This window comes from Brassica oleracea, chromosome C2, assembly GCF_000695525.1.
Source record: "Brassica oleracea var. oleracea cultivar TO1000 chromosome C2, BOL, whole genome shotgun sequence".
NCBI classification, from domain to species: Eukaryota; Viridiplantae; Streptophyta; class Magnoliopsida; order Brassicales; family Brassicaceae; genus Brassica; species Brassica oleracea.
Genome location: NC_027749.1, coordinates 45279256 through 45291076, shown reverse-complemented (window position 1 = coordinate 45291076; position 11821 = coordinate 45279256). Strand labels below are relative to the sequence as shown.

The 11821-nt window shown below is 39.3% G+C and overlaps 2 protein-coding genes and 1 pseudogene across 2 annotated transcripts; 1 reads left to right on the top strand and 2 right to left on the bottom strand.

The window, feature by feature from the left end:
• Positions 1 to 2646: 2646 nt before the first annotated feature.
• LOC106324360 lies at positions 2647 to 3588 on the bottom strand (annotated as a pseudogene).
• An 847-nt stretch (positions 3589 to 4435) lies between these two features.
• Positions 4436 to 8254, top strand: LOC106322450 (uridine kinase-like protein 2, chloroplastic). Its single transcript, XM_013760465.1, has 14 exons — positions 4436 to 4799; positions 5140 to 5231; positions 5319 to 5388; positions 5498 to 5616; positions 5839 to 5935; positions 6183 to 6262; positions 6515 to 6709; positions 6785 to 6868; positions 6951 to 7011; positions 7117 to 7177; positions 7394 to 7487; positions 7575 to 7647; positions 7724 to 7806; positions 7877 to 8254. The coding sequence occupies exons 1-14, from the start codon at positions 4604 to 4606 to the stop codon at positions 8021 to 8023; spliced, it is 1452 nt and encodes a 483-aa protein (XP_013615919.1). The 5' UTR covers positions 4436 to 4603; the 3' UTR covers positions 8024 to 8254.
• A 1216-nt stretch (positions 8255 to 9470) lies between these two features.
• Positions 9471 to 10384, bottom strand: LOC106325523 (chloride channel protein CLC-b-like). Its single transcript, XM_013763568.1, has 2 exons — positions 9795 to 10384; positions 9471 to 9718 (listed from the first exon to the last, which is right to left on the bottom strand). The coding sequence occupies exons 1-2, from the start codon at positions 10287 to 10289 to the stop codon at positions 9614 to 9616; spliced, it is 600 nt and encodes a 199-aa protein (XP_013619022.1). The 5' UTR covers positions 10290 to 10384; the 3' UTR covers positions 9471 to 9613.
• Between the last annotated feature and the right edge of the window lie 1437 nt (positions 10385 to 11821).

Below are 11821 nucleotides of genomic sequence, written 5' to 3'. Positions count from 1 at the left end.
CTTGACCTAACCTAAATCTAAGAAGTGAAACCTTGTCTCTCACAGACTCTCCACGCCTTCTTTCCAAATTGATATCCCACAAATACACATCGTCTACTCCTTTCTCCGAGCTTGTCCTTACCACGATCTCGTCCGTGAACATAGCACAGAGAACCAAACACTCTCAACGAGCTATACGTCGGCTTTTTACCAAATAATATCTCATATGGCGAGCTACCTTTCAACACCTTTGATGGTGTCACATTAATCACATGTGTGGCTGTTGATACAGCTTCTCCTCAAAATTTAACCGGCATCTTTGACTAAAACAACAATGTCCTCGCCATGTTAAGAATGTGCCTGTGTTTCCTCTCTACACGTCCATTTTGTTGTGGAGTATCTACACAAGAGGTTTGATGCACAATTCCTTTTTCTTGGAAGAATTCTCCTAAGCACATAAACTCCGTTCCATTGTCACTTCTTACCTTCTGAACAGAATGACCAAACTGTGTCTCAATGTAAGCACAGAAGCGTTGCAACACCTTCTTAACCTCGGATTTTGCCAACAGAAGGTAAGTCCACAGAGCTCTGGAGAAATCATCTATGACTGTGAGGAAATAAGTTGCACCACACGACGCAGGAACTCGATAAGGGCCCCATACATCCACATGAATAAACTCAAAACACTTGCTCGTTTTATTAATACTTTCATTAAAAACATCTCTTGTTTGCTTTGCTCTAAAACACACGTCACAAAGACTATAGAAAGCCTTATTCTTAACACCAGAAACTTCAGATAAAAAAGATGAAACACCAAAAACCGGATGTCCTAGTCGCCGATGCCACAAGAGTTGATCATTACTTCCATCTGCTCTGCTGGCTCGTGCTACTCTCACATCTTTGAAGTAATACACCCCATCACGCTCTTCACCGGCTCCAATTAGAGTCTTCGAAGAACGGTCCTGCAGTACACAAATTGTGTCAGTAAACAATGCAAAGCAGTTACTATACTTTAGCAATTTAGAGACTGATACAAGAGTGCAATCTAGTTTGGGCACAAATAACACATCTCTAAGTGTGATACGATCAGTCAATCTCATATCTCCCATCTGGTAAGACGTTGAGGTTCCTCCATCCGCAAAGCCGACTACACGCAGTGGAGTCTCCTTTACATCGACAAGCTGTCTCAAGTCACCTGTCATATGATGCGACGCCCCTGAGTCTATTATCACATCACCAAGGATCTTACCAGACAGTTTTTCAGATTGGAAACTTGATTTCCCATCGTTGATGATCGCTGTTATGGCCTTCCATTGCTCAGGAGTGAGATCAGACCCGTTAGAACCATATGAATTCGTCGCATGAGCAGCATGTGTCGTGCCACGACCTCCACCTCTTCCGTATCCAGCATTAGAGGCACCACGACCTCCCCTTCCTGAACCTCTTCCTCGCCTTTCATTCATCCACTCAGGATAACCAATGAGTTGCCAACAATTGCTCCTATCATGGCTAGTCTTGCCACAGTTGGAACACACTCTGTCTCTAGCTCTGTTTCCAGCCGCAGAGTTACTGTTGTCAGTCCTTGCTGCATAGCCACTTCCTGCACGAGTGTCTCTCGACATCGCAGCATCTTCTGTTTGAGTTTCTCGTCGTGAGACAAAGCCAATAGCATCCTGCGACACAACTTCGCGCGATTTTGCTGCACTTAAACGCGCTTCTTCTCTGATAACTTTGGCATACACCTTGCCTAAGTCAGGGAGTTCATCTGCTTCTATGATCGCAGTCACTACATTACCGAACCTCGACTCATCCAACCCCATTATGAACTGATGTACACGTTCATCTTCCCGCTCTTTCTCGTACGTTGCAGCCGCTGAACAACTGCACGCGGGAGGTGGCCTGTATGTTTGTAGTTCCTCCCACATCACCGCCAGTTTACCGTAGTAATCTATCACCGCCTGCCCGTTCTGTCTACAAGAGGCCAATTGCTCCATCAACTGATGAACACGAACCTTGTTACCCACTTCGAAACGCTTTTTCAAGTTCTCCCACAACTTGTGTGCCTCCGTGATAAAAGTTACCGTCGATCGTACCCTCGGCTCTATTGAGGACCTGATCCAACCCACAATCATTGAGTTAACGCTCAGCCATGACTCTACATCTGGACTGTCGTCGGCTGGTTTTGGCAAAGTTCCATCAATGAAACCTGCCTTCTTCTTTGCTCTGAGAGCATTCATCATCTCCATGGCGCACTCATTGTAGTTGTCTCCTTTCAACTGAACAGACGTGATTAAAGCACCTGGGTTGTCAGAAGCAAACAACGAGTATGGTGATATCACCATTGTTTCTCTCTGTTTCGCCATGATCTGTTTTGATTCATCACCGTCACCCATCGAAATCACTTAAAAAAAATTGTATGACAAACGTCTTTATGCAGATCTCTGCTCTGATACCATGTTAACTTGGTGTAAAAGTGTCGTTTATTCACGTACTCTCTTCACGTATATATATTACAACGAGATCACCGACTCTAGATACTCAAGATCTCTCTCAACTAATTACATCATTATCTTAACAACTCAAGTATATCTAAACTCATCATTATCCTCCAATACTAATAAAGAACGAAAAGAGTGAAGAAAATGATTCCATTACTAAGGTAACATATGATCATACATTCTCCTTATTGTCAATATATATAAAATGTCATTGTCTAAACCAACTCGATTGCTCAATACAGATGACACTAGAGCTGAGACAAGATGGGAACCATATCAGGCCATGGCTTAGGCAATGCAACAAGAGGCTCAACCTTAGCCATTTCCACACTAAACGCAGGCGTCATGTCTATATCTCCTTTATCTACCTTCTCCCACTCGAAACACTGAACCAATGCTCCAACAGCAAGCACCACCGTCCTCATTCCAAATCCAGCTCCAGGACACGCTCTCCTCCCTACTTCAAACAGAAAGAACCTATAACCATCTCTATCGCCAAGAAACCCTTCAAATATCTCAGGTTTGAAAACTTCTGCGTCTTCCCAAAGCTCACTGTCCCTGTGAACAGCCCAAGCATTCGCGAACAGCGTTGTGTTTTCTGGAATCTCGTAGTTGCCTAAGTTGAATCGAAACCGCTGAGCAGTGAGGAAGCAAGAGTGGACCTGAAGGGTATAGCCTAAGCGTCTCATTGATGACACACTGAAGATAAGTTAAGCTCAAGAGATCTGATTCATGTATAACCCCTTTGTGCTTAACGTTAGATCTGGTTTCTTCTCTGAGCTTCTCGAGTTTATCAGGATGGTTCAGTAAAGCCGACATTGCCCATTCCATTGCCATCGGTTAAGTATCAGTTCCTGCGTTGGACATTAGCACTATGAATGCTTTGATGACATCATCTGAGTAGAACTCTGGTTCTGTTTCTTTAAGGCGCAAGAACTTCTCCACCACCGAACCTGTGGAATCAAATTTCTTCATTCGAACATCGTCAACGAGACGTTAAAGATACTCGTCTCTCATCCTCTGCATCTCGAAAATTCTTTGGGAGAGAAAATGGCGTGTGTGATACAAAGCCGCTTAAAAGATATCGTAATATAATTTACCTTGTAAACATCGAAACTAATAATCAAACAGCAGCAGGGATATAATGGTCAAAAAAGTTTAAAAATTTGAGATAAAAATCCTAAATGGGTATAAAGCTAAATAAGTTATAATCTTTGTATAGAGAGTGCAAATACTCTCAGATTTATGCATTTCTGATTTTTTCATATATTTCAGTTACTTTGGTTTCTCACCCTCTTGTCCACTTGATTGGTTCAATTGGAATATTCTTTCTTAAGCCATTTCATATGCTCAAATTTTATTTTCGACAGTTTTATAACTATTTTCATTTATTTTTCATTTTATGACTATTTCATTATATTTTTGATAAGGTTTTATTTATCTTTTAGGTAACACTCAATTTAGCTTACTACAGACTATAAAAATTAAAAAATATTCAACATGTTTTTTTCTCATCAATTTTATGCAGTTTTTTTTCTTCAGATAAACAGCTGTACCGAATTAGCTAGCAGAAAGGGTATATTTGTATTTAATGTCTTTAGAATTTGCTTGATTTTAAAAACATTTTACCGTGGGTAAGTTATTATACACTTTATCTTTCAAATGAACATGTCAAAATCATGAAACTGCCTCACTCACTCCCTGTATAAATTTTACACTAGTAAATAACTACACTTTAACTGAATTAAAAAAAGAGATAGAAAGTTGACCTAACAATGAAAAAGTCTTGGATAACTCTAATTAAAAATTGATGAATATTTAACTTTAATAGATACCTTTCAAATTTACCCAATCAAATTATAAAAAACTAGTGATTACAACATTATTAATTATTTAATAACACTACAAAGTCTCCTATAAACCTATTTTAAAACAGGTGAATAATCTTCGTTCAAGTTTTTCTCACAAACAAATATTTTAAAAAGACGGGAGGGAGCGAGAGAGACAAGTGGGGGTTGCCGTATTTGTTCAGAATCCGTCGTCACTGATCACTTACGCATCGTTCCTCTTTTCTTTCTCCGGAGACCAAATCGGAATATTGATTCCTCTCGTTCGCCGTAAACCTAATGCCGGAAGACTCTTCGTCGATTGACTACGTCATGGAGAAGGCATCGGGGCCTCACTTCTCCGGTCTTCGCCTCGACGGCCTTCTCTCTTCTCCGTCGAAGTCCTCCATCTCTTCCCCTTCTCACTTCCGCTCCGCCGTTCCGCCGTTCTCCTTGATCTCCGACCCAGCCGCGCCTAATCAGCCCTTCGTCATCGGTGATTCTTGATTCTCCTTCCCGCGCTTTAGTCCTTTGCTTAGTCAATAGTCGAACTCTCTCATATTCCGATTCGTCGAGTATCATTTATCTCCTAGAGTTTCGCTCCCAAGATTAGTGATATACTGATCGATATCATGTTTCCCTTTGATTAAAGAATGTTCAAGAAATTGCTAGATGGTAATTAGGACGTTAATTAGAAGTTCTATAGAGTGATTAGTTCATAGATAGACCTAGATGCCGCCTAAACACAGATTTTCAGAAAATTTATTTCGCATATGATTCCTTTAGAGCATTGGTATTGCAGATATTTGATCGAAAGCTTCTTTTGATTCTTGTAGGAGTTACTGGTGGTACTGCTTCTGGTAAGACCACGGTGTGTGACATGATCATCCAGCAACTTCATGATCATCGCATAGTTCTAGTGAATCAGGTTAGATTCTTAAGCTATCACTGTATTCTGTTCTCATGTTATCACTCATTAGCTTTGATATATGATGTATTGTTTTTTTGTTGTTAGGATTCCTTTTACCGTGGTCTGACATCTGAAGAATTGGCTCGTGTTCAAGAATACAATTTTGATCATCCTGGTAGATTTTCTTGAATATCTCTCTTTCTTGTTTGCGAACACTTACTTATGTTCAGTCAGCTCAAGACATATTGGTGAGATTTTCTGACGTCTGTTTTTTTTCTCTTCAGATGCCTTTGACACTGAGCAGCTTTTGCATTGCATTAATACACTCAAGAGTGGACAACCCTATCAAGTTCCAATTTATGACTTCAAGACCCATCAGCGTAAAGCTGATGCTTTTCGCCAGGTGCCTACTTTTTCTGCAACTATTGTCTAATATGTGTCTCCATTTCGTTGACTTCCTTGAATGTTTTATTTCTGCGGTTTTATAATTCTGGCTTCTAACTTTATGTGCCTAAATCTTGGAATATTGGATTTTACAATGTTTATGTCAATGATACCTCCATATGTGCATCTCTTATGAGGCTTATTGTTTGTTGAATCAATCAGTGGGGGACTTTTTTTTCAGGTCAATGCTTGTGATGTCATAATTTTGGAAGGGATTCTTGTTTTCCATGACTCACGAGTTCGTGATCTGATGAATATGAAGATCTTCGTTGACACAGGTCACCGCCTTAACTCCATGATCACTAGCTGCAGTATATTTGACCTTATGTTTTTCTGGAGAATTCTAGATGATATACTGACAATTGTATGTTGTGATGGAAGTTTTCCGCTTACGGATTAACTGACTTTTGCCATTTATCACTTATTGACCTTTAAAGACAGAGTGAATACGTTTGAAGCTGTTTGGAATGTCTATAATCCTTATCGAAGTTAAAAGTATTAATCTTAGCTATTAATTGGTTCCAGATGCTGATGTGAGACTTGCTCGCAGAATCAGGCGTGACACGGTTGAGAGGGGTAGAGATATTGATTCTGTGCTTGAACAGGTTTGTCTTTGTTTCAGATTTTGGTGTGAAATGTGTTAGCCAGGTACACCTACTTAAGTTAGTGCTCTAAATGCGTTAACGCGAGACTTATGGCTTTGTGCAATACTAAACAATTCAATGTTCCTGTTTTCGAGTGATTCTGGATTCTTTAGTTCCACTCTTTGAACTGTTCTTCTATATAACAGTGTTGTCGTCTGAGTTTCTTATATCTCTCAACTTTCCTTGTTTTGAGGGTATTATGTTCATTTGCAGTATGCAAAGTTTGTGAAGCCCGCATTTGATGATTTTGTGCTCCCTTCAAAGAAATATGCGGATGTGATAATTCCCAGAGGAGGTGACAATCACGTTGCAGTTGATTTGATTGTGCAACATATCCACACAAAACTTGGGCAACATGATCTCTGCAAAATCTACCCAAATGTTTTTGTTATCCAATCAACATTTCAGGTATTTTCCGCCCTTTCCAGATATTTGATGCTTGATTCAGACAACCATTTTCTCATTCTAAGATCATAACTGCAGATAAGAGGCATGCATACACTTATACGAGAGAAGGACATATCAAAACATGACTTTGTGTTTTACTCAGATCGCCTCATTCGTCTGGTACTCTGCTAATCCATATCAAATCTTTCAAAGTCTCACCTTTCAAACCTTGTTATTTCAATTGTTGATGGCTTTCTTTCAGGTTGTGGAGCATGGTCTTGGCCATTTGCCATTCACTGAGAAACAAGTAGTTACTCCAACAGGTATTTGTGCCTTGTCGAAATCAAAGCAAAGACCTAATGCTTTATGAGACATTTACTGCTCGATTGCATCCCCACGATTATAATCTCTAATCTTTTCCAAACCAGGAGCTGTGTATAGCGGTGTTGATTTCTGCAAGAAACTTTGTGGGGTCTCAGTCATTAGAAGGTGAGCGTTGAAAGGTATTACATGTTTTAAAAGTTCTTGATTGATGGAGACTGGAGCCGTTTAGTTTTCCAGTTGGTTTACATCTTCAAATTAAGGGATACAAGTAACGTGTGTAACATTTGGAAGCATACATTGTTTGTTTGCTCATGTGTTGAGTGAGTGCCTTTTCTACTCTGTTCTCTTGGCTAAAATTTTCTGGTTTGTACGCTTGACTAGTGGGGAAAGCATGGAAAACGCTTTACGCGCATGCTGCAAAGGGATTAAAATAGGGAAGATTCTTATCCATCGTGTAGGTGACAATGGAATGCAGGTTTGCGCCTTTAACAGTTTACAAAGATCATGTCTCTTTTCTAAAACAAATAAACTTTTAAAAATTCTTCCTCGCATTATGAATCAGCTAATATATGAGAAGCTTCCAAGTGATATCTCCGAGCGCCATGTCCTGCTTATGGATCCCGTTTTAGGCACAGGTAATTTTAGTCATTGTTTCCCTCTGATGGTTTGAGACTGTATAATCTCTCAATGTTTCATTGGATTTTTGGGAAGGTAACTCTGCAAGTCAAGCGATAGAACTACTCATACAGAAAGGAGTGCCTGAATCCCACATTATATTCCTCAATCTTATCTCGGTTAGTGTTAAATCACGTAACTATTTCTCTCTCTATCTTCCAGTCACGAACTCACAATCGCGTTATGCAGGCTCCAGAAGGAATCCATTGCGTCTGCAAACGGTTTCCATCGTTGAAGATTGTGACATCGGAAATAGATCTGTGTATAAACGAAGAGTATCGGGTTATACCAGGCTTGGGTGAGTTTGGTGATCGCTACTTTGGTACTGACGATTAAAAGTACTTGCTGAATCTCTGTTTGGAAAAAAAATCCTGCGCAATGGGTTGTTGTGTCTTTGTGTGTGTGTGGGCATGATGAAGTTGCGACCATGTTATCAAAACTTTAACACCACGGGAAAGGTTTTAACGTTTGTTTTTCTTCTCCTTTTTTGTACATAGTTTGATTTCGATCAACAGACCCCATTATTCCGGTTAACACACTTATTCAATGGCGTGTTTCACTCCATTACTGCAAAGACACCTATGAATGTTTTAGTAGTGTTTCACGTCATGTTAAACACTTATTCAATGGCGTGTTTCACTCCATTACTGCTAAACACTTATTCAATGGCGTGTTTCACGTCATGTCGGCAATCATCTTCTCCGCCTTCGTAGTACCGGCTGTATCCTCAGCAATCAGGATAAGAACATACCATCCCAACCATCAAAAGTCTTTCCAGCAGCACCATCTAGGACCTCCCCTTTCTCCAAGAGACTCCACGTCAGGTCTACAAGCACCGTCCCGTCATCTCCAACCGGTCTACCATACACACCTCAAGAACCATCACAACGAAGCTGTAACGTCGGTTTTATCGGAAGGATAACCTGTGTAAACGTATTCAGGTGATAAGTAAGCCTGGGAGAGTAGCTTCGCGTCCAGCTAACATCGCACTGTGCTCATAAACCTCAGCTAACCCAAAAATCACTTAACTTGGTGTTGAACTCGGCATCAAGCATTATGTTACAGGTCTTGACATCACGGTTCATGTAGATATGAAAGTAAACGAGGCCACACCGAGAATGATGCTTACCCGTTGCTTCCAGGAGAGGACTACAAATTCTTCTGACGAATCCCATGATAGCTTCATGTGATGCAATTCACTCAAACTTCCGTTGGGGAAGTACACAAAAACTAGAGCCGCCTCTGTTCCTTCGCTACACCAGCCCTGGAACTGAACAAGATTCTTGTGGCGCAAGTAACCCGTCATTGTGGTGCTCAGTGGTGAAAGGGTTGTGGTTAAACTGTGGCCAGTGAGCTCTATCGAAGCGTTTTATGTCCACGGATCCAATGATAGAAATGGAGCCTCTGAAGAAGAGAAACGCAAGTGAGTACCGCTGTTCTTGATATCACCTCTATACTAATATGACCTCTTTTGGTGCTTCTAAAACTTTGCTAAGGACTGCAAGTTCTTGTTTATCTAGCAGAGCTTGGGAGCTGAAAAAAAGCCTATGGCACCAGCTTCTTTCCCGGAACTGACAGGTAATCAGTTCATTCAATGCTTATTTTGCGATTGGTGTTTTCAGCTTTGAAGCTCTGGCTGTATTCAAAGGTTGTAGAATCACAAGGACTCTTGTTAGTTAACTCTCTGTAACAGTTGAACTTCAAAAGTCCAGGAGACCATTTAGTGGAAGAGAACCATTTTGCTCTCACTGTGATATTACAAGTACATAAAGAGAAGTGTGCATTGTTCATAACTTATCAACTTATGTTGAGTATGAAGAAAAAGTGCAAAACTGGACAGAAACATCTTCAAGAATGGGAAGGAAACAACATGGCTGCAAAGCCATTCTTACAACCACAGGTAAAACAATAGTACAAGTGAGCAATTCAGTGTGCTTTTCTACCTTTGGATTTTTCCAAGTGAGGAAAAGCTTGTAGAATGTTGTATGCTCTTAGATCCTGCCTGGTTAAGATCCCTACCACAGGAGACATCTGCAAAAGAAAGTTAGTGTTAGTTTCATTAGAAACAAGCATGAAAGTAAAAGAGTCAATGGGATAATAAACTCACTCCTGAGACTTGAATCTTGGGAACAATAAGCAAATGCCTGAGACCCACTTGCCTGAACAGCACCAAAGCCTTGGCCACAGACATGTTCTCCATAACCGTGTAAGGAGTTGTGTTTGTAAGAGGATGAAGATCAACATACATTTGCATTTCAGAGCTTGTGATAGCCACATCGTCAAAGTTGTCTTCTCTCTCAGCCAACTCATCCCATGGGAACTTCTCCCTGACCTCCCACTCCTCTGTTCTTCTCTTCTCCGTCAAGAACCATCTCTTTTTCAGAACTTTAACCAGGTGGGCTCTCAGTATCAACCCGTGGAGTTCTATAGCTCCATTTGCTAGACCCACTTGAGGTGCTACTTCTGCTTCATCTAGAACAGGGAAGGCATTATGCGTTGTGTTCTTTAGCACATCAACTATTCTAGCAACCTTCTCCACACCTTGTAGGGTTACAACAGGTGGCTTAGCATCACCAAGATCACCAACTGAAAGGTTCCTCATCCACGGCTCTGGATTAGCTTCTAAGAACGGCAAACCTTTCAGATGCAATATGATGTCATAGATACTTGGGTTGAAGCTGTCTCCCACAGTTTTGGCAATGAATAAATTTTACTATTTAAGTTAATCTATTTAATATATAACATTTCTAAAAAATCTTATAAATTATATAGATATTAATAAATAATTTTTAATTGTAAATTTAAATTTTATTTTTACTTACAACAAAATATGTTGAAAAAACCTAACAGAATCTTAATAAAATTTAAAAATATTTTTAAATTAACGCAGCGATTGATTTCATAATTAATAATATATTATTATTATTATTATTATGTATTTACTTATAAAATCCCACAATATACTAAAATAAATAACATAGAAATATAAATTATGCTAAGAAAATATCAGTTTATAGTATAACTAAATAAAATTTTAAAATGTATTGTATTCAGTCTGTAAAAATTAGAAAAAATAAAAGAGATTCTCAGTTTTTTTATTTCATACTATGAATTTATTTCACCAAACTCGAAAATATATTAATATATAATAACAATTAATAGTAAAGTAAAATATAAAAACAAATCATTATACATTAATAATATCGAATAAGAAACATAACCAATAACATTATAGATTTACACAATATATAACACTAAAATGTAAATATCTTTTAAAGTTTTACGATGGTATCCGTTATATATTTATAAAATGAAAAATCTAGTTAATATTAAAATATTGTAGTTCTTTATTGGTAGCTTCCCTTTCATCTATATTTGTTTTCGTTTACACCAAACAACCATATTAATTCTTTTTTTTTTGACAGCAAACAATGCACAGACTCATATTGACTCTGTGAACCAACTTGGAAACTCTGCATCCATGTGTACGACGAAAGACGGTTGATGCCGGGCACTACGTGCTAAGCTGTCCGCCTTTTGGTTCGCCGTTCTTGGTACATGAACGATGTCTGAGTTGTGGAAGCTTCTTCTCAAAAGCTTGATGTCTTCTAAATAGGCTCCAAATGCAGGTCATTCCTCAGGCTCCGAAACCATCTTCACCAACTGAGAATAATCTGTTGCAAACGTAACCTGAAATTGTCTTAAATTTCTCATGCATTCCATTGCCCAAATCAATGCCTCCACCTTCGAGTGAAGAGGTGATAGACATGCACAAACATTTCGTGCCCCTAACAAACCATCAAAGCCTGGTAAAGTACTAAACCATCCTTGCCCTGAGAACACATCCTTATCTTTCCAAGAACCATCTATAAAACACCATCGTCCTGTATTCGTTTGGATGGAACTATTCTGTGTAACTGGTGTCACTCTCTGATTCCTTAAAACCTGAGCCTCAGCCCAAAGTTTTGATTCCAGTTCAGCCAGGTTAAGTGTATCTCTCGGATCAACATCTATATTACTAAACACCTTCTTATTCCGACTTTTCCAAATATACCATAAGATCCATGCAAACTGATGGTCATCCATCTTTGGATTAACTCTCCAGAAAAGATGATCCATATTCGCAAAGAAAGA

Bases quoted from the DNA above. Each gene is read 5' to 3' on its own strand.
- LOC106322450 (XM_013760465.1), top strand. From the start codon at position 4,604: ATGCCGGAAGACTCTTCGTCGATTGACTACGTCATGGAGAAGGCATCG. The intron at 6,263-6,514 runs GTTTGTCTTTGT...GTTCATTTGCAG, and splicing joins TTGATTCTGTGCTTGAACAG to TATGCAAAGTTTGTGAAGCC. The intron at 7,178-7,393 runs GTGAGCGTTGAA...ACGCTTGACTAG, and splicing joins GGGGTCTCAGTCATTAGAAG to TGGGGAAAGCATGGAAAACG.
- LOC106325523 (XM_013763568.1), bottom strand. From the start codon at position 10,289: ATGAGGAACCTTTCAGTTGGTGATCTTGGTGATGCTAAGCCACCTGTT. The intron at 9,719-9,794 runs GTGAGTTTATTA...TTTCTTTTGCAG, and splicing joins CCAAGATTCAAGTCTCAGGA to ATGTCTCCTGTGGTAGGGAT.